This window comes from Xenia sp. Carnegie-2017, unplaced genomic scaffold (assembly GCF_021976095.1).
Source record: "Xenia sp. Carnegie-2017 unplaced genomic scaffold, XeniaSp_v1 HiC_scaffold_4, whole genome shotgun sequence".
Lineage (NCBI taxonomy): Eukaryota > Metazoa > Cnidaria > Anthozoa > Malacalcyonacea > Xeniidae > Xenia > Xenia sp. Carnegie-2017.
The window spans coordinates 6,566,337-6,588,847 of NW_025813504.1; the positions used below are offsets into that span (position 1 = coordinate 6,566,337).

Below are 22,511 nucleotides of genomic sequence, written 5' to 3' on the forward strand. Positions count from 1 at the left end.
TACAAGAAAAGTGTCCCGTTCGACTGCAATCTTCTCGATTTTAGAAACAAGTGGTCCAGTGAAGTACCTTTCTTTACCGTAAACTAATGAAAGGCCAGATAACGCCAAGCGATAACCAACATCTGATTTGTCAGTGGGATGAATGCTCGTGTATGGTGATGAAGGATTTCCCAAGTCCATTGTTACAGCCATAAAAGTATTTTGCAGTTGTGCATTTGGAGCGTAGCCCTTCTGTGCTGTTTGGTCCCAACGTAACTGAGCAAAATGTAACGACGAGTTGCTGTAATTAACAGCTGACAACTAAAAATTTATAGATATAAAAACAATTAGTTTTCAACAATTGGAAAAATTTACAAGTACTCTTTTAATGCTGATGAAACCCATATGAACAAAACCAAAAGGAAACTGTGGGTCAGTGTTATTTTGTGTAGAAGTGTACCATTTTTCTCTCCAATCATTTATCATGGCAGGAAAAGTACAATTATATGGCAACACTAGTGTCGTCTAGTTCATAGCATTTGTTTCTCCTTGATAAATTATGGAACCGTAGATGGTCATATTAAGAAATGGCACAATCATGGAATTCCACATACAACTATACAGCGGGAACGTGCTCTACTCTGGTACTCCTCTAAAAATACATAAAAAGTAAAAATTTTCTCCAAATGCTGATTGATTATTTTTTGTTTTATAAAACTAGCAGGCGTTGTTCTCTTTTTCCTCAGCTGATAATCATATTGAAAATCGTATTTTAATACACATGTACTGGAAAGAAACAAGATACATTCAAAAATTGAATATTAGAGCTTTCATGACATGTCAATTGGAAAATTTACGATCAATCGATTTCAATGGACATGCCGCATTCATTCTTATGATGTGTACTAAAAAGTGTACATCACGCAAAAATCAATAACGCGTCGTAATCTTTGACGCTTTTGTCACGAAGATGCCATATTAAAAGAAAACTCTCAGGTTGCAGAGTATGAAAAACAGGTGCATTAACGGAAAAAATTCGTTTTTCTTGCTTATTGTTTTCCTGATGTTGCTTTAATAATCATAAATGCATAAAGCGAGACTTGCTTTAACTTTTTTCTTATATATTTTGATATTTCGTAATAATATTCTCTAATAAAGAAAAGTTTTAGTGAAATTGCCCCAGAGGGTTTTTAATTTTAATATGACAACAAAAATGTTCAAGTCAAGAGAAAGTTGGGACAAAAAAATTATGCTGAATGGAAAATCTTGCTGATCTTTATTCTGTGCCAACGATTGCTGTAAGTTTAGTCATGATATATAAATTTTGATCATTTATAATAACTACGTTTTCAGAAATTTATTTTTTTGGTTGATGTTAAAAGCTAAAATATGCAAAATAGAATGAAAATACTTGTAGGCTGGGCCGTGACTGGTTTTAAGAAAAATTTGGTTTTTTTCTTGTTAGATTTTTGAAAGCGTTATCACGAATCCTATTAAATATTAACTTACTTATCGTTAAAAATGCTCCACGAAAAAATATTATGAAGTTATAAAAACGCAATTGCAACAAGAACTGTCGGAAAGCCACCCTATGTTAATAGATGAGTTACTGACATGAATTTTTGCCTCTCATTACTTTATAGTATTGATAATATATAATATAGTTTTACAGATAAGTTCAGTTATATAAACAAACCCGAGTGTGTTCTTTTAACACTTGTACAAAGCATGCCAATATACATGATACATACATCTTCGTTTTCTTTTCATCGTTTTGTAATTCTTGAATATCACACGATTGCAATTGTGGAAACATTTGTTAACTTAAACTACCACCATGTTTTTTAATCGAAAATAAGCTTATTTATGGCTTTCTTTGCTTGTCAGCTAATCAGGTAATAAAGTATTTACAGCGCGACAGTATTACAAATTATAAAAAAAACAAAGTCATATAAGTTTAAGGGATCAGTATATTAAAGGAAATAAAAAATGTTTTATGGGTATTCTTTAAGTCTTTTCCAAAGAGCTTAAACTTCCACGATGTTTTAAAAAATATAGATCAGTAATCATGAAAAAATCGGGAGGTCTACGCTGGAATAATAATCATTTTTAAAGTAAAAGAAGGTTGTGTAAGGCTTTTAAAATAAATAAAAGAGGTAAAAATGGTTTATCATCGGGTGAAGCATCGAGTTACAACGAGAAACAACACATGAAAACACCAGGAGACTTACGAATCTGGTAGAGTATTTAAAAATTTCCCAATCCATCCACATTGTTTAAGAGCATCATGTGAAGACCATGATTCTATAGGACTTCCTACTGGCAATTAAGCCAATTGGGTAGTTCAATGTCTTGTACAGCTGCACTCCATAGTACCAACATATGGCAGAAAAAAATGCCCACGAGTTTCCACCAACCGTTTCTAATAAAACAAACGATAAATTTTACCATAAAAAGGCGTCATATTATTGAAAAATCTTTTGAATAAAACGTGTTGTTGAATTAACTGGTACTAAACTTTGCTTTAATTATTTTTAAATAAGAAAATGTTTGAGTAAGAAAAAACTTATAATATTTATTTGACATTACTCATTACAAACTATTACAGTATTTGTTACAAAAGTATGTTTATCGAATTTTTATTCATTGTTATCAATTTTGATAAAAAATTTAATAGTGATAAAATGTTGTTCAAATGCTTAGCTCATATAAAATAAAAAATGTAAAGCAGGGGAGTTGAAAGACAGCTCACATATAAAAATAAAATCAATTTGAAAAATACTTAAAGAATATTCAAATTGGTTCCATTTGTAATGTGAAGTATTCTTTTGAAATATTTACTTTCAGGTGGCGTCACCAGCATGATAATTAAGGAGGATAAAATTTGTATATGCAAGTTATAATCGCTGAGAAACAATTGATCTTAAAACAAGTTAATTCTCCCAAACAAGACGATATGATAAATCGATATATGTTTGTAAATAATGATCGTCCAGGTTAATAAAGTGCTGAGAAGGACTGTTTTTGTTGTTGTTGACTGACGTTTCGACAACCTTAGCGGTAGTCATCTTCAAAGTCAAATGAGGAGTAAACGTCAAGTTAGCCGAATTTGTTATCTGGTTCCTACGTCATTGTATTGTGTGTACAGGAAATGTGTATTGTCATTGTGAATTAGTGTGAAGTGAAATATTTTATTTTTAGTTGTGATGTGTTATTTAGGTGTGATGTTTTTAGTTGTAATGTGTGGGTGTAAATTGTGTATTGTCATTGTGAATTAGTGTGAAGTGTAATGTTTTTAGTTGATCGTTTGTTTGTATTGTGAATAAGTCGTTTGTAAGGTGCAGGTAATTGCTGTGATCTGCTCAGGGGGGTTTGTTCCAAGTTGGTATACCAACTTTCTAATGTAAGCAGTTGTCTATAGTCAGTACTGTAAGTGATGCATTTTGCCGAGTCCCAGTCAATGTTGTGTTTTGTGATTCGGTGATGTTCGGCAATGTGATTAGTTTTGTCTTGTTTCTTAGTAGCTCGTTTGTGTTCAGTAAGTCTTATGTTTAAGTTCCTGCCAGTTTCCCCGATATAGGAGGCGTGGCAGTCGGAGCAGTTTATTTTGTAAACTGCACCTTGTCTTTTGTCTATAGAGGAACAGGCGATCACAACTTACAAACATACACTACCTTTTTGGTTTCGCTACGTAGATGACACAGTCACAGCACTACATGCAGACGAGATTAATGACTTCCATACTCACATCAACAAACAGAACAGCCACATACAATTTACCAAAGATGTCGAAGAAAACGGAACTCTTCCTTTTCTCGACTGTTTGGTAAAACATGACAATCACAAACTACGAACAACAGTTTATCGCAAGCCAACACATACTGACCGACTAATAGACCAATCATCTTACAACCCTACATCACACAAAGCCACCACAATCAGAACATCAACAAGACGTGCACAAATCATATGTGATTCACCGGACGCTCTACAAAACGAAAACAACTATCTCAAACGTGTTTTTGACAAAAACAACTATAACTCTGACTTTATCAAACGCAACACTTACAAACCCAACGAAACCAACCAAATGAGAAACTCAGTGACAACAGCAACGATACCTTACATCAAAGGTACGTCTGAGACTATCTCGCGTATCTTACGACCATACAACATACGTGTCGCACATAAACCAATCACAACGTTACGGCAAGTACTAACGAACATAAAGGACAAGGAACAACCCAACGAACGACAAGGTGCAGTTTACAAAATAAACTGCTCCGACTGCCACGCCTCCTATATCGGGGAAACTGGCAGGAACTTAAACATAAGACTTACTGAGCACAAACGAGCTACTAAGAAACAAGACAAAACTAATCACATTGCCGAACATCACCGAATCACAAAACACAACATTGACTGGGACTCGGCAAAATGCATCACTTACAGTACTGACTATAGACAATGGCTTACATTAGAAAGTCGGTATACCAACTTGGAACAAACCCCCCTGAACAGATCACAGCAATTACCTGCACCTTACAAACGACTTATTCACAATACAAACAAACGATCAACTAAAAACATTACACTTCACACTAATTCACAATGACAATACATAATTTACACCCACACATTACAACTAAAAACATCACACCTAAATAACACATCACAACTAAAAATATAATATTTCACTTCACACTAATTCACAATGACAATACACATTTCCTGTACACACAATACAATGACGTAGGAACCAGATAACAAATACAGCTAACTTGACGTTTACTCCTCATTTGACTTTGAAGATGACTACCGACGACACTGCTACTTTTCGATAGTAATTTGTAAGCACGTCTTTGTTTCTATGCAACTTGTCTCTGACATTGCACATTGCATATAAATTAACAAAATGACTCTCCGATTCAATCAACTCTTTGTAAATTTATTTTGCCTATTTTGACAGCATGATAAATACCTGGTGAAGCAACGGACCAAGGTAATTCTATTTTGCATAACTCCGTCCTAGGAAGAACACTGCAATCAAGGCCTGCAGAAAACAATCGTATCTTGGGATAATTAATGGATTCATTGATTGCCTCCGTTCCATTATCCGACTAAATAAAGGAAAAAATAATGAAATTAAGCGTTTCTATATACATATTTAGTGTTTATAACATTGCAAGGTCTTCGATTAGTGTGTGTTAAACTGTTCCATATCTTCTCGTATATGTTAAACAAACATAGAATGCTTTTAGTAAAATAATTTTCTAATAGAAGGAATAAGATAATGTTTCTTGTTTTAAGGAAAAATTTACTAAAGATAAATTTTCTTGCTTAGAACATTTTCTTGTTTTAAGAAATTTAGTAAGATAATTATCTTATAGAAGGGACAAGATAATATTTCTTGTTTTAAGGAAAAATTTACTTAAAACTTGTATTTTTTTCCCTTGAAATAACTTTTAAAGAATTTGCAGTTAAAATCCTAAACACCTTATCATGTCTCTAACATCGAACACTGACCCCAACGTTTCATCCAAATCCTGACTCTACTTTTGAATTTTTACTCCAAGAGACTTGCACTATCTATTTTTTTACATTCTAATAAAAATTTTCAAAGGCGAGATATTCGACATTGCAGTTATTCTCGTTTTACATTTTAATGTGCTTAAAACAAGAAGATTAATCTCAACTAGTGTTTTATATAGAAATTAACATCAAAAGCCTTCACACTTCTTAAAACGTCTCTGTTTTCTTATAAACTACAGTCTAAGTTATAAGAACTCCGATATTCCTAGTTTCAGAGATGCTGGATCAACAAGACAAGCATAAACTCACCATGCCAAGTGTGAACTGCATGTTGCTCTGACCACTACAAATCCAAACATCTCCAAATAAAACATCATCCAAAGTTATCGTTTTTAAACTTCCTTCTACATATGAATACGCAGTAATACGATAAGGACCTCCAGCACTCATTGGTGGTAACGCAACTTGCCATACTCCGAGTTCTTCTCCTCCTACATGAAGATTTTTACAGTGACAATGATTTTACCGAGTCTTGCCAATTAAATCACAATGTACGCATAAAAATGATTTTTGTAACATTTTTTAAACAATGTGTCGTTTCATATGTAACGTTTATCTTTTTTATATTAAGTTTTTTTAACTCATTGTATCATAATTAATTAATAATTTGACCTTTCATCTAAGTTACTTCAAGCCCAGCCAGAATCTTTAAATTAAAGAAAAATGTACGAACATAAAGACGTTTATAAAATTGTGTAGCTTTATGTGTATGTAAAAATTGTGAATAGTGCACGTGAATCACTGAACCAAGTAAGTTAAGCAAGATCATCCCTGTCGACTTCATAAATTTCATAGAAGAATATTGCCTTATTTACGTTTTATTGAATTTTATTGAAAACGTTCTGTTTTTAGGACAATCTTATTACATGAAATTAACCTAAATTGTGAAATTGTCATTGGGCAAGCAAACTTCTGTTTGTAAATGGGATAAAAGTACAATTTTATAATTCAAGTAACCAGACTTGATATATTTTTGTCACATTTGTTACCTTTATTTCTCAATTGTGCAATATGATGGAAAGTTTACGGCATTTAAACTTCTGCTGTGTAATATTAAAGGTCTCAATGACAATTTGTCTAAAGCGCATGATACATGCCAAACTTAATGTAAAAAATACATTGCTATTCTTGCATGATGTGTAGCGTTCGTTTTCATTAAGAAAAAAATAGCAACAAAACAATACTGCCAAAAACATACGTATATTTAACAATTATTGGATGAAGTTTACCATGATACCAAGTATATTATTCAATCTTGTCTGCCGAAGCAAAGTTGAGCTCAGAAATCTTGCTATCGAGAGACTTGCCGAGCGGAAATCGAATTCGTGTGATAAAAATTAATGCCCAACATAAAGTTCTGATTAGTGCCATAGAAATAGATCAAAAAAAAAATGATTTGTAAAGTTAAATTTATTGTGACGTTTCGTCTTTACTCAAGACATCTTCAGACAAATAATAAATAGGATGTTAAGACAAGATATTATATTTACAAAAAGGTGTTAAATTACTAATAAAGGAAGCGGTGTCGAATGGATACATGATAAGGAAGTTAGGAAGTAAAATAAAGAGAAATTAAAAGAGGTTAAGTGGAATGGAGTTTCCTTGCACATTAAGTGAAGGCTTGTATTTATTGATTAGAAGGCTTTCATGAATGGAGAGTTCATAAGTATCGTTGGAAGAGGAGATTATTTTAATGTCGTCTAAGTTGGGGGTGTGTCCAGTTGCTTTAATGTGAGCAAGAATGCTTGATGATGCAGGGTGGGAAACTTGGCTGCCTGTAAGGGGGGATATTCCCAAGTGCTCCGAAAATCTGGTGTGTAGATGACGTGTGGTTTGACCCACATACGAGGCGTTGCAGCTTCGACACTTGAATAAATAGACTACACTAGATCTCAGAGGTTTGGGAATTTTGTCCTTAAAGGGGAAGAAAGAAGAGATACGTTGAGAAGGGCGGAAAACAAATTTAATGGATATATGTGGGAAGGCTGCAGCACAAAGGCTATTGATTTGTGTGCGAATTTGAAGGGAGTGTATGCCGGTGAAAGAAAGACAGAAATAGATGGGCATTTTGTGAGCAGTCAAGACAGGTGGTTTAGGGGCAGTGGTGTTGTTAAGGAAGCGACGTGTGATTTGGTCAATTATGCGTGAAGGAAAACCGTTTTTGGAACCGTTTTTGAACCGTTTCAACTTCTCAAACCGCCTCATTACTGACAGAGAGAAAGAAATCCTTTCAAAAGGCTTAAACTTTTCCATCCCACCGAAAAAGTTAAACATTTCCCCCCTTTTAACACCCTTTGAAAAACTCTACAACCGTCTCAAACGAGAACCTGTTAATGAATCATCAGGATTTTTTCCAGACTCGATCAAATGCAAATTAAAAGACATTGCCCACTCAGGTTTCCGAAGTTACAGCCCACCACCTTTTCTATATTCACAAGAAGACTTGAACATTTTAAATAATTTAAAAAAACGACAGAACTATCCTCATCACTAAACCTTACAAAGGAAATGGCATCGTAATACTTAACAAAGACGACTACATAAAGAAAATGGACACACTCTTATCTGACACTACAAAGTTTCAACCTCTTAATGGAGATCCAGTCAAAGTAACTTTACAACGAGAAAATCAAGTGAAGTCTTTATTAAAAAAGTTGAAAGATGCCAAATCTATCGACCAAGAAACGTACAAAGAACTTTACCCTACTGGTTCACGAATAGGTATATTATATGGCCTTCCTAAAATACATAAATATAACATCCCTCTCAGACCCATTCTTTCCTCCATTAATCACTATTCGTATAAACTAGCAAAGTTTTTCATCCCACTCCTAAAACCCTTCACTATAAGCAACCTCATCATCAAAGACTCTTTTTCGTTTGTTGAAGAAATCCTAAACTGCGATATCAACTCCAGTAATGTTGTCCTTGCTAGTTTTGATGTCGTATCCCTATTTACTAACATACCTGTTGACGAAATCATCCACATATTATCCAAAAGCATTTTTAACAACCACCAGTACTTCAACGGACTCACTGCAACAGAATTTGAAAAACTACTCTCTCTAGCTATTAAGAACTGTCACTTTATCTTTAACGGGAAAATGTACCAGCAAATTGATGTTGTGGCTATGGGCAGTCCATTGGGCCCTCTCTTTGCTGATATATTCATGTCCTTTCACGAAAAATTCTGGCTCAATAAATGTCCTTCTTCATTCAAACCACTACTTTACCGACGCTAAGTTGACGACTGTTTTTTACTTTTTCATTCTTCCGATCACGTCCCTCTCTTTCTTGACTATCTGAACCGACAACACCCTAACATCACATTCACAGCTGAAGTCGAACAAAACAGAAAGCTCTCATTTCTTGACATTGATATCTCTCGTACTAATGGAAAATTCACCACTTCCGTCTACCGCAAACCTACTTTCACTGGCCTTTCCACTAACCTCCACAGCCTCATCCCACTTACTTACAAACTTTCATTAGTCTCCTGCTTACTTCACCGCATCTTCAATCTTTGCTCTACTTACGAAAATTTTCATACACAACTCGAATTTACCAGAAAGTCACTCACCAAAAACGGTTTTCCTTCACGCATAATTGACCAAATCACACGTCGCTTCCTTAACAACACCTTTGCCCCTAAACCACCTGTCTTGACTGCTCACAAAATGCCCATCTATTTCTGTCTTCCTTTCACTGGCATACACTCCCTTCAAATTCGCACACAAATCAATAGCCTTTGTGCTGCAGCCTTCCCACATATATCCATTAAATTTGTTTTCCGCCCTTCTCAACGTATCTCTTCTTTCTTCCCCTTTAAAGACAAAATTCCCAAGCCTCTGAGATCTGGTGTAGTCTATTTATTCAAGTGTCGAAGCTGCAACGCCTCGTATGTGGGTCAAACCACACGTCATCTACACACCAGATTTTCGGAGCACTTGGGAATATCCCCCCTTACAGGCAGCCAAGTTTCCCACCCTGCATCATCAAGCATTCTTGCTCACATTAAAGCAACTGGACACACCCCCAACTTAGACGACATTAAAATAATCTCCTCTTCCAACGATACTTATGAACTCTCCATTCATGAAAGCCTTCTAATCAATAAATACAAGCCTTCACTTAATGTGCAAGGAAACTCCATTCCACTTAACCTCTTTTAATTTCTCTTTATTTTACTTCCTAACTTCCTTATCATGTATCCATTCGACACCGCTTCCTTTATTAGTAATTTAACACCTTTTTGTAAATATAATATCTTGTCTTAACATCCTATTTATTATTTGTCTGAAGATGTCTTGAGTAAAGACGAAACGTCACAATAAATTTAACTTTACAAGTCGTTTTTTTTTGGTCTATTTCTATGGCTCTAATCATAACTTTATGTTGGGGATTTATTTTTATCACACGAATCTTGCTATCATTTAATTTTTTCTAAACCGTCTTTTAATCGCGTTAACAATTGTAGAAAATATTATTTGTAGATAAAACGTCATACTTAACAATACCAGCAATTTTTTCGTTTGTATGACGTTATAAATAAAAACATTAGAATTCTTTGCAGGTAGTTGACCAATCAAGACCGAAATTGTTTATGTAGCTAGTGTCTAATAATATTTTATATTGCCAGTTGTCATCTTCTATTCATGAAAGGATGTAAACTCAAGCTCAATTTATCGTATGGGCGATAATAAGTAGTCCTACTGTATATTCCTATACTGTGGTTTAGTCTAAAATATCTCATAAAACACTTTAGCGTTTGTAAAGAAAAATTACACCATTAGATAGCCTACAATGTATGCTTTCTGCAGATACAAATTTTATTGATTGAACCTACTTCATAGCGATCAAAATAGCCGTTTCCCTGCGGTCAACATTGTCCATAAATTATAAGCTAAACCAAATAAAACACTTACCGAAGTTGACCGGAATTTGTAAGAGTTTAATGTGGAAAATGCCGTAAAACAGACTTAGCTATTGTAAAATTCACTCAATTTCCTATAGGTAAATGAAATTTCATGGACTAAATGCTTTATCTGAACAAGTGTGCTTTCTGGTCAAAAACATTGGATTTTGAAGTTCTACTGTCCTATTCTAAGTAATAGATTTGACTGTGTTTCTTGTAATGTCTTCTAATTGTTCAGAACACTTAATAAATAAAGAAATAAACACATATACTTAATTGACTTATATTATCAGGTTTAGTTCTCATCGACTGCCATGGTGGATATTTATTCCATGTTGAATACTATCTACTAGTATGGCAAAATATTCAAATGTATAATACTAATTAATACTAAAGGCTTAACTTCCGATACCCCTTTTTTGTTAGTATTGTTTGGTATAGAAATGTATAAACGGTTTGCCGCAATTGAAAAATTATTCGCTACAAAAACATTAAACCATGATATTAAAAAGCGGACGGCTTCCATGTACTCATTGCACTGGGCTGATTTACGGAAGCAGGAAAACCATTTATAATTTTTGTATACTAGCGGTTTAAGCATAAGTCATAGTAAATCAGAATAGCCTACATCTATTGCTAAAATTCTTTTTAGTGCAAAATCATAATCGAATTCGTGCAATAAACATTAATGCCCAACATAAAGTTTTAATTAGAGCCATAAAAATATACCAAAAATTGTAAAATTGAATTTATTGTGACGTTATTGTCTTTACTCAAGACATCTTCAGACAATTAATTTATAGGATGTTAAGACAAGATATTATATTTGCAAAAGGTGTTAAATTACTACTAAAGGAGGCCGTGTCAAATGGATTATATGATAAGGAAGCTAGGAAGTAAAATAAAGTGACATTAAAAGAGGTTAAGTGGAATGGAACTTCCTTGCACGTTAGGTGAAGGCTTGTATTTATTGATTAGAAAGCTCTCATGAATGGACAGTTCATAGGAATCGTTATAAGAGGAGATTATTCTAATGTCGTATAAGTTGGGGGGGGGTGTCCAGTTGCGTTAATGGGAGAAAAAATGCTCGATAACGCAGCGTGGGAAACTTGGTTGCCTGGAAGGGGGGATATTCCTAAGTGCTCCGAAAATCTGGTGAGTGGATGACATGTGGTTTGACTCATATACGAGGCTTTGCAGCTTCGACACTTGAATAAATAGACTACACCAGATCTCAGAGGTTTGGGAATTTTGCCCTTAAGGGGAAGAAAGAAGAGATACGTTGGGAAGGGCGGAAAACAAATTTTATAGATATATGTGGGAAGGCTGCAGCACAAAGGCTATTGATATGTGTGCGAATTTGAAGGGAATGCATGCCGGTGAAAGAAAGACAGAAATAGATGGGCATTTTGTGAGAAGTCAAGATAGGTAGTTTAAGGGAAAAGGTGTTGTTAAGGAAGCGACGTGTGATTTGGTCAATTATACGTTAAGGAAAACCGTTTTTGGTGAGTGACTTTCTGGTAAATTCGAATTGTGTGTGAAAATTTTTGTAAGTATAACAAAGGTTGAAGATGCGGTGAAGTAAGCAGGAGACTAGTGAAAGTTTGTAAGTAACTGGGATGAAGCTGTGGAATCTAGTGAAGAGGCCCGTGAAAGTAGATTTACGGTAGGCGGAAATGGTGAATTTTCTATTTGTGCAAGAGATGTCAATGTCAAGAAATGATAGTTTTCTGTTTCGTTTGTCTTCAGCTGTGAATGTGATGTTCGGGTGTTGTGGATCAGATAGTCAAGAAAGAGAGGGACGTGATCGGAGGAATGAAAAAGTAAAAAACAGTCGTTAACGTAGCGTCGGAAAAGTAGTGGTTTCAATGAAGAAGGACATTGAAAGGACATAAATATATCAGCAAAGAGAGGGCCCAATGGACTGCCCATAGCCACACCATCAATTTGATGGTACATTTGCCTGTTAAAGATAAAGTGACAATTCTTAACATCTAGAGATAGTAGTTTTTCAAATTCTGTTGCAGTGAGTCCGTTGAAGTTCTGGTAGTTATTTAAAATGCTATTGAATATTATGCGGATGGTTTCGTCATCAGGTATGCTAGTAAATAGGGATACGACATGAAAAACTAGCAAGGACAACATTACTGGAGTTGATATCGCAATTTAGGATTTCTTCAACAAAGGAGAAAGAGTCTTTGATGATGAGGTTGCTTATAGTAAAGGGTCTTAGGAGTGGAATGAAAAACTTTGCTAGTTTATACTGTGACATTGCATGCCTAACTATATTTATATGCTGTAATGACGTAGGTAATTCCTTATTTAATATGCATGAGTAATGTATATAAGAACCTGTGTTTATGTAAGCCCGGCATTAAAATACAAAACTTATTACATGGTGGTAGCGATTAGGAAAAGTTGGTTCTTATCGAATGGCAGAAGGATTTTCTTGCACAACACGACTCTCGTTTGAAGGCAACGTTGCTGAGAATTGGCGTCGCTTCAAACAGAACTATGAAATATACATTGTTGCTGCAGGACATAGTCGGAAATCAAAGAAAGAAAAGTCATGCATCCTCTTAAATCTAGCTGGCGAAGATGCGGTTGAAAGTTATAATTCTTTTACCTACAACGAAGAGGAAGACAAAGACGATCCAGAAGTTCTAGAGAAGAAATTTGAAGAAATTTGCATGCCACTTAATAATTTAACATTCGAAGGACATTTATTTCATACAAGGAAGCAAAGTCCGTCAGAGTCGATTAGTTCCTTTCTTACAGATTTGAAAAACATTGCTCGAAATTGCGAGTTTGGTGACCTCGAGAGCGAACTTATTAAGGATCGTATTGTGTGCGGGATTAACAGTGATGCAGTAAGAAAGATTCTCCTTCGCGAAACAAGTTTAACTTTAGACAAGGCTCTAAACATATGCAGTGAAAACGAATTGTCGGATCAACAAGTAAAAGATCTTACTAATTATCAAGATGCCGATGAACTGAAGGCTAGGAAGAATTTGAAAACCTCAAGAGGAATTTACACAAACTTAAGTCAAACAAAAGAAGATAAACATTGAAGACAAAGATTCGCATTAAAGAACAATTGCAGAAACTGTGGAGGAAAACATCTTCCAAAGCAATGCCCAGCTTTTGGAAAAATTTGCCACAAGTGTCATAAGAAAAACCACTTTGCTCGGGTGTGTCTAACGTCTACACAAAAGTCACAAAGAACAGTTCATGAAGTTAGTGATGAAGAATTGTTTATTGGCGCTGTTAATGCAATCAAACTTACGCAACAACGCACAAGCTCGAAAGTCGGCTATCAAATGAATATTGAAGCTGTAGAAAAAAGTAATGACGAGTGGTATTCTGAACTCAAGTTTGGCAGACATTTGGTGAACGTGAAGGTGGATACGGGCGCAAAATGTAATGTGCTTTCTAAAAAATTGTTCGACAAAGTCACAGAAGCTGAGCAACAAGTTACAAAAACAAATACAAAGCTAATGTCGTATAGTGGAGATTCAGTTCAAACCTTGGGACAAGCAGTGATGACGTGTTCTTACAAAGACAAACGATACAATCTTCTTTTCTATATAGCGACACACGATGTAAAGCCTATTCTTGGTTAACCTGATTGCGAGCGATTGGGTATGATGAAAAGAATTATAGATGTCAAACCTATTTTCACTAGCGACGATATTCTCAATGAATATGCAAATATTCATTGAGAATATCGTCAATTTACCCATTAAACATCATATCAGTGTCAATCCAAATGTAAAACCTACAATTCATCCTCCTCGACGCGTTCCAGTAGCTATGGGAACGAAAATTAAAGAAGAGTTTGAACGAATGCAACATATGGGTGTCATCGATCCTGTAGAAAAACCAACGGAATGGGTTTCGTCAATGGTAACAGTGGAAAAACCAAACAAGTTACGAATATTTATTGATTCTAGACATCTTAATGAAGCCATTCAGCGAGAACATTACCCTCTCTTAACAATAGAAGAAGTCGTATCAAGACTACCTGGAGCTAAAATTTTCTCCGTATTCGATGCAGCCTCTGGATTTTGGCAGATACCTCTAGATGAAGATTCCAGTTATCTTACAACATTCAATACGCCTTTTGGCAGATACAAATTCAATCGTCTCCCATTTGGTATATCCTCAGCACCTGAAGTGTTTCAAAAAGCTATGCACCAGCTGTTTGAAAGAGTAAACGGTTGTGAAATTATAATGGATGATATCTTAGTATGGGGAACAACAGAGAAAGAGCATGATGAAAGAATTATCAATGTGCTGAATAGAGCTCGTGAAATCAATCTCAAACTAAAGAAAGAAAAAACAAAAGTTAAAGTAACAAATGTAGATTACATGGGACACAAAATAACGTCAGATGGTCTTCAATCCGATCCTGAAAAGATTAAAGCAATATTAAGCATGCCAATTCCTAAATATAAGAAAGATCTTCAAAGATTTCTTGGAATGGTTCAATATTTGGCCAAGTTTATTCCTTATCTTTCAGAAACGGCAAGTCCCCTTAGAGATATGTTAAAGAAGGGAAATGATTGGTGCTGGTTAGATCAACATCAAATAGTGTATGACAGAATCAAGAAATCCTGTGGAGAGCATCCTGTATTGCAATTCTACGATGTATCAAAAGATGTGACATCGTCCGTAGATGCAAGTATGTCAGGGTTAGGAGCAGTTTGTCTTCAAAATGGCAAATCAGTTGCTTATGCATCGAGAGCTTTAACTGAATGCCAAAAGAAATATGCACAAATTGAAAAAGAATTACTTGCAATTGTATTTGGATGTGAAAAATTTCATGATTACATCTATAGCAGAGATGTCAATGTTGAAACAGATCATAAGCCCTTAGAGCAGATTTTCAAGAAGCCCCTTCATCAATCTCCATTGAGACTCCAGAAAATGTTGCTGAAACTTCAAAAGTACAGTTTGAAAGTCTCGTTTAAGAAAGGAGCAGAACTTTATCTCGCGGACCAATTAAGTCGAGCGTATATCCAAGAAGAATCAGATGATCACTTAGAAGAATTTGATATAAATGTTGTCTTGCCAGCAAGTGAAGAGAAAATGAACCAATTGAAGGAAGAGACAAAGAAAGATAAAGTAATGAAAATGCTACGACAGTACGTAGAAAATGGATGGCCAGATCTACGCAGTAAAGTCGATTTGGATGTTTTGAATTACTGGGACTTTATAGAGACTCTTTCAGTACAAGATGACCTACTGTTTAAAGGAGATCGAGTAATAATTCCTGTGTCATTAAGAACTGATATGTTGAAAGCTATACATCAAGGACATTTTGGATCTGAATCATGCAAACGTAGGGCTCGAGAGTGTTTATATTGGCCAAAGATGAGCTTAGAAATAGAAGCAGAAGTTAGAAAGTGTGAAATCTGCAATGCCCATAAGAGTCATCAACAAAAGGAGCCTCTACAATCACATACTGTACCACATCGACCGTGGAGTAAAGTTGGAGCAGACCTGTTTGAATTGAATGGTAGAAGCTATCTTCTTATGGTAGATTACTACAGTGGATTCTTTGAAATTGATTACTTGTTAAATACAACAACAAAAACAGTTATCACAAAGATGAAATCTCAAATTGCGAGATACGGAATTTTCGAAGATCTTATAACAGATAATGGTCCACAATTCAGGAGTAAAGAATTTCGTGCATTCTCGTTACAGTATGGATTTAAACATACAACAAGTTCACCTGGATATCCAAAAAGTAACGGCATGTCAGAACGTGCTGTGCAGACAGCAAAAGCAATCCTAAAGAAAGCAAAATATGATAACACCGATCCTTATTTAGGACTCCTTAGTTATAGAAATACACCTAGAGATGAAATTGTTGGCAGTCCAGCTCAAAGACTAATGGGACGAAGAACTAGGACATTACTACCAATATCAGAGAAGTTACTTGAATTTTCAATCATTAAACCCTGTTAATCTGCAAGAAAAATTGAAAATGTATCACAAGAAACAAAAAGAAATTTATGATCGCAATGAAAAAACACTTCCACGATTAAAAGAAGGAGATAAGGTACGTATAAAAACAGAAAAAGGCTTCCGAAAGAAAGGAATCGTGGAAAAATCGTTACTTGAGCCAAGATCTTATTTGGTTACGTCTGATGGTACCTACTATAGAAGGAATAGAAATCATTTATTCAAGATTAATGAAGAATCGAGAAGTCAAAATATAGATAAGTCTTATAGTGAGAACAATAGATCTTATAAAAATTGTAATGAAAGTACTAACAACAGTAATATAAGAACTCGGTATGGACGTCTAATCAAAAAACCTAATAGATATTCTTATTACATAAAAATAAGTTAAAAAACATTTATAGTGTGAAATTATTTAAATAAACCGAAGAAAAAGAGATGTGACATTGCATGCCTAACTATATTTATATGCTGTAATGACGTAGGTAATTCCTTATTTAATATGCATGAGTAATGTATATAAGAACCTGTATTTATCTAAGCCCGGCATTAAAATACAAGACTTATTACATATACGAATAGTGATAAATGGAGGAGAGAATGGGTCTGAGAGGGATGTTATATTTATGTATTTTAGGAAGACCATACAATATACCTATTCGTGAACCAGTAGGGTAAAGTTCTTTGAAGTTTCTTGGCCGATAGATTTGGCATCTTTCAACTTTTTTAATAAAGACTTCACTTGATTTTCTCGTTGTAAAGTACTTGTGTTAGCTGAGCTCACTCTAACATGGCGTTACTAATCTCCAAAATTGACTTTATACACCTTAAGAATGTCTCCGATCGTGAAAATTCAAGAAAACTAATACAACATCAACATATCCAAGATCGCAAACTTTTCCGTCTCACATCCAGACATGACAATATCATCCAAATCGACCCTGATAAAGTGGTGTTCAACTTCTCAAACCGCCTCATTACTGACGGAGATAAAAAACATTTGCACCGTCCTAACCCCCATTAAAAACTCTACAACCGTCTTAAACGAGAACCTGTTTAAATAATTCTAAATAATTTAAAAAAACGACAGAACTATCCTCATCACTAAACCTTACAAAGGAAATGGCATCGTAATACTTAACAAAGACGACTACATAAAGAAAATGGACACACTCTTATCTGACACTACAAAGTTTCAACCTCTTGATGGAAATGCAGTAAAAGTCACTTTACAACAAGAAAATCAAGTGAAGTCTTTACTAAAAAAGTTGAAAGATGCTAAATCTATCGGCCAAGAAACTTACAAAGAACTTTACCTAACAGGTTCACGAATATGTATATTGTTTGGTCTTCCCAACGTATCTTATCTTTCTTTCCCTTTAAGGACAAAATTCCCAAGCCTCTGAGATCTAGTTCCAAAGCCATCATCAGAGAGATTATACATAATATAAATCCTAACACGGTTTTTACATGCACATGAAAAGCATGTGACGTCCAATTTGACGAGATTTGAACTCGCACCTACGTGATACTAGTCCGCCGCTCTACCTGTTGAGCTACCAAGCCCGCAGGGATCGGAGACGAGTCAAATCTCTTAAAAGTACGTATGGACGAGAAATTCTCGCCACGATAGCAGTTACTGGACGGCACCGTGTTTCGTCTTGATTCCAATATCATCTCTCTGATGATGGCTTTGGCTTATATGATAAGGCCTCCATTAGTAGTAATTTAACACCTTTTGTAAATATAATATCTTGTCTAAACATCCTATAAATTAATTGTCTGAAGATGTCTTCAGTAAAGACGAAACGTCGCAATAAATTCAATTTTACAATTTTTGGTCTATTTCTATGGCTTTAATTAAAACTTTATGTTGGGCATTAATTTTTATTATTCGAATTCGATTTCCGCCCGGCAAGTCTCTCGCTACTATTTTAAATTCATAATCATTTTAATTTTGATTATCATTCAAAATTCATTTTAATTTTAATTTGCCTAATCCCTAGATTCGCTACAGGGCTATATACAAAGAAATAACAATGGAACCTTCTTCTTTTTCAAAAACGCGTGCAAGATACCAGTTGTTACTAAGCCTCACCACCACTTTTTGACCAATTTCACGGTAACCCCACACGATTGCCCGTTTTGGAGCTTGTTGCAACACCATATGGTCACCATAGATTGTAGAAAAACGGAATTGAGCTTTGCCATAAGTGACAGAAAGAGCAGCAAATACATAAAGAATTGCGTAAAAACAACTTCTTGATTTGCCCATTTTTCTCTCCCTTCATCAAGCACTGAGGTTGACTAAGTGTGAATTTGTCAACAAGCTCTTCTTATTATACACGTCAGTATAAGTACATTAATATTTCATAGCTTTGCTAATGAGAGAAGTGTTCCAGATATTTTCAAAACTAAAATTTTATTGGCAGCGGTCATCTGTTATTGTGAGCAGAATAATCATAAAATAGAACTTACAACCTTGATGATATACGATACGATTGAACAAATATTAAAAATGATTTCTGCAATTGTGCTCATCATTTCGCATGAGCAGATACGGCGAACGAAAACTGGTCATCACTGATGCATATAAACCAATCTTTTACAAACTATATCTTAAAGCAAACTGATAATGATACATGCGAAATACTGTAGACATATTGCGAATAAACTATTACTTAAAGAAACAGGAAAAGATTTAAAACTGTTTTACGTGTGTTGTTTGTTTTTGTAATGGAATTCAAAAAATACCATCATGTTTAGCTTATCTTATATTGAACTAACATTAACAAGGAAAAATGAAGTAAATATGAAACAACTGATTAATGATTAGAATAACAGATTTGTAGGATCAATGCAGTTGTGTATGAAACACTTATGACCGTGCATGTGCATATCCTCCACATCTCTTTGATTCAACCGTTTGATATGAGGTCCAACACATCTTGGCACAGAATTAATTCATATTTGAAATTAAGATAAATTCCTGTTGAATTTGTATTAACACATCTATAATCAAAATCACGAATGTACGCAAATACATTTGACTTTTCAATCTAAGTGTCGTGGTAAATTTATATTGAATTGATAACACTTGTCAGAAGGATATTAAGATCCATGAACTTGCATTGACTCAACCTGGAATAAATCAGCACATTTTAGACTGGCTAAACACATAATTATAAGATGGAGATCATTGATAATAGTACATGCCCATCATTTTATGAAATGCTGATTGTACAAAGACTAGACATGATTTTTGCAACTGTGTCCATCGTTGTGTTTTAACATGAACAGGTATGTTAAGCAAAAACAGGAAATTACTGTTATTATCATGATGCAATAAGACAAATCTCTTACGGACTATGAAATATAGCTACTGATAATAATTCATAGAAAATCGTAGACATATTGTGAAAGAAATAGCACTTAAAGAAACAGGATAACATTTGAAACTGCTCAATGTGCGTACTTTCGTAATTTGGAAGGCAAATTTTGTAACGGCATTAAAAAATACCGTCATGTCTTGTCTACCTTATATTCAAAAAATTTTAACTACGCAAAGTGAAGCAAATAATTAGTGAGTAATGATTAGAATAACAGATTTGTAGGATCAATGCAGTTGTGTATGAAACACTTATGACCGTGCATGTGCATATCCTCCACATCTCTTTGATTCAACCGTTTGATATGAGGTCCAATACATCTTGGCACAGAATTCATTCATATTTGAAATTAAGATAAATTCCTGTTGAATTTGTATTAACACATCTATAATCAAAATCACGAATGTACGCAAATACATTTGACTTTTCAATCTAAGTGTGGTGGTAAATTTATATTGAATTGATAACACTTGTCAGAAGGATATTAAGATCCATGAACTTGCATTGACTCAACCTGGAATAAATCAGCACATTTTAGACTGGCTAAACACATTATTATAAAATGGAGATTATTGATAATAGTACATGCCCATCACTATTATAAAATGCTGATTGTACAAAGACTGGACATGATTTTTGCAACTGTGTCCATCGTTGTGTTTTAACATGAACAGGTATGTTAAGCAAAAACAGGACATTACTGTTATTTTCATGATGCAACAAGACAAATCTCTTACGGACTATGAATTATAGCTAACTGATAAAATGCATAGAAAATCTTAGACATATTGTGAAAGAAATAGCACTTAAAGAAACAGGATAACATTTGAAACTGCTTAATGTGCGTACTTTCGTAATTTGGAAGGCAAATTTTGTAACGGCATTAAAAAAATACCGTCATGTCTTGTCTACTTTATGTTCAAAAATTTTTAACTACGCAAAGTGAAGCAAATAATTAGTGAGTTATGATTAGAATAACAGATTTGTAGGATCACTGCACTTGAGTATGAAGCACTTGTGACCTTGCATGTGCATATCTTTACACCACTTTGATCCAACCGTTTGATATGAAGTCCAATACAACTTGGCACAGAATTGATTCATATTTAAAATTAATTATTGAATCTTTGATAACACAATACTCTAGACCATGAAAGTAAGGAAACATTTATGACTTTTCAACCTCTGCAGTCGTGATAAAATTATATTTAACGAATAACACTTGTCAGAACAATTTAATGCTTTTAAGCCGTTATGCTGTAAGGCCTTAACGCTTTTAAGCAATTATTCATGCACGTGTATTGACTCAATCTAAAACAAATCAACATTACATACTATATCTGCACTTGCAATGCAATGCAAGGGATCATTTGCTACCTATAATATGTCAGGAAAATTTGATTATTTGAAAGTAGAAGGATATTACAAATGCTTTTTATAGAGCAAAGGTTTGCTGTTTTGTGCTCGTTTTGATAAAAATGATATGACAAAATGGATCGATTCAATGTGTATATTAAAATATTTGAAGTAGAAGCACAGCCGCGATAAACTTATCTTTATTACGTCACCCTGATCTAAAAATAATTGAGAAAATATTCATTCACCAATATCAAATTGACCAACATGATGTTTTAGTTCATATCACAACGGCAGCGCAATAGAATTATTATTTTATATTTATTCTTTCTTTATCTATAATTACATGTACCCTATTATCTACAAAAGTCAGAGGTAAAAACTAAAGGAATAAAGATTTATCTTTGTCATAGCAGTTGTTTCTTTTGGTAATACGGTAGCTAAATTAAAAAAAACTCACAAAATATAAAAGTTGTGACGTTATAAAATTGGGAATTTTTCAACATATTGAAATTAATGATATGAAAATAATAGCATAAACTTCCACGGCATGATTTTCAACTATAAAAACAGAAACTAGTAACAACTTATTGTAGAGTGATTATTATCCACTGTGGTTATTAGTGTGAATCTCCTGCACGACACACATATATTGGTCTTGCTCACCTCAAATTTTAGTAATGCGTTTACCGATAAAGTTCATTTTAGATCCATTATCACTTAATAACTGAGACAGAGGGAAATAGCCTGTTTTATTTTTCCCGCCGTTGCAACAAAACACTTTGGGAAAATTCCGCCCTTTTTATTGATCAAGATCAGACGCTGACCAAAGTTGGGCAAATGTCAAATTTTCAAGTGATGACGAGCGTGATTTTTTGTGTTATTTATCGGTCAACAACGTGTCATCTCCAGCTACATGCAAGAAAACAGCTCGATTTCTTCAATCTCGTGTGACACTCAATAAACCAATGAATAAGAACTTTGAAAATTTATATATAGCTAATAGTATTAGTTATACTCAACGTAAAATAAAACTTACTGCTATCACATAGCTTTGATAAGTAACTTTAGGCATGCTAAATTTCATTCGTTTTACTAGAATGAATGTTTTGTGAGATATTAGGCTTTAAAGTTTTTCAAAAAACTAATTTGAACGTACTTTGCTTAATTTGCTTACCATATACGTAGAAGTTATTAATTTATGTGTATCAGTATAATGCAGTATATGACATTATATAGAGTATCTGAGAACGTTCTAGTTTTCATATCGTTATTTTCAAAAAAAACTTTAACACTTTAAAGAGACC

General features: G+C 34.3%; 1 protein-coding gene across 1 annotated transcript; it reads left to right on the top strand.

Moving 5' to 3' along the window:
* Positions 1-14,191: 14,191 nt before the first annotated feature.
* LOC124455469 (uncharacterized protein K02A2.6-like) lies at positions 14,192-16,462 on the top strand. Its single transcript, XM_047006102.1, has one exon. The coding sequence runs from the start codon at positions 14,192-14,194 to the stop codon at positions 16,460-16,462; it is 2,271 nt and encodes a 756-aa protein (XP_046862058.1).
* The last annotated feature ends 6,049 nt before the right edge of the window (positions 16,463-22,511 follow it).

Bases quoted from the DNA above. Each gene is read 5' to 3' on its own strand.
- LOC124455469 (XM_047006102.1), top strand. From the start codon at position 14,192: ATGCAAATATTCATTGAGAATATCGTCAATTTACCCATTAAACATCAT.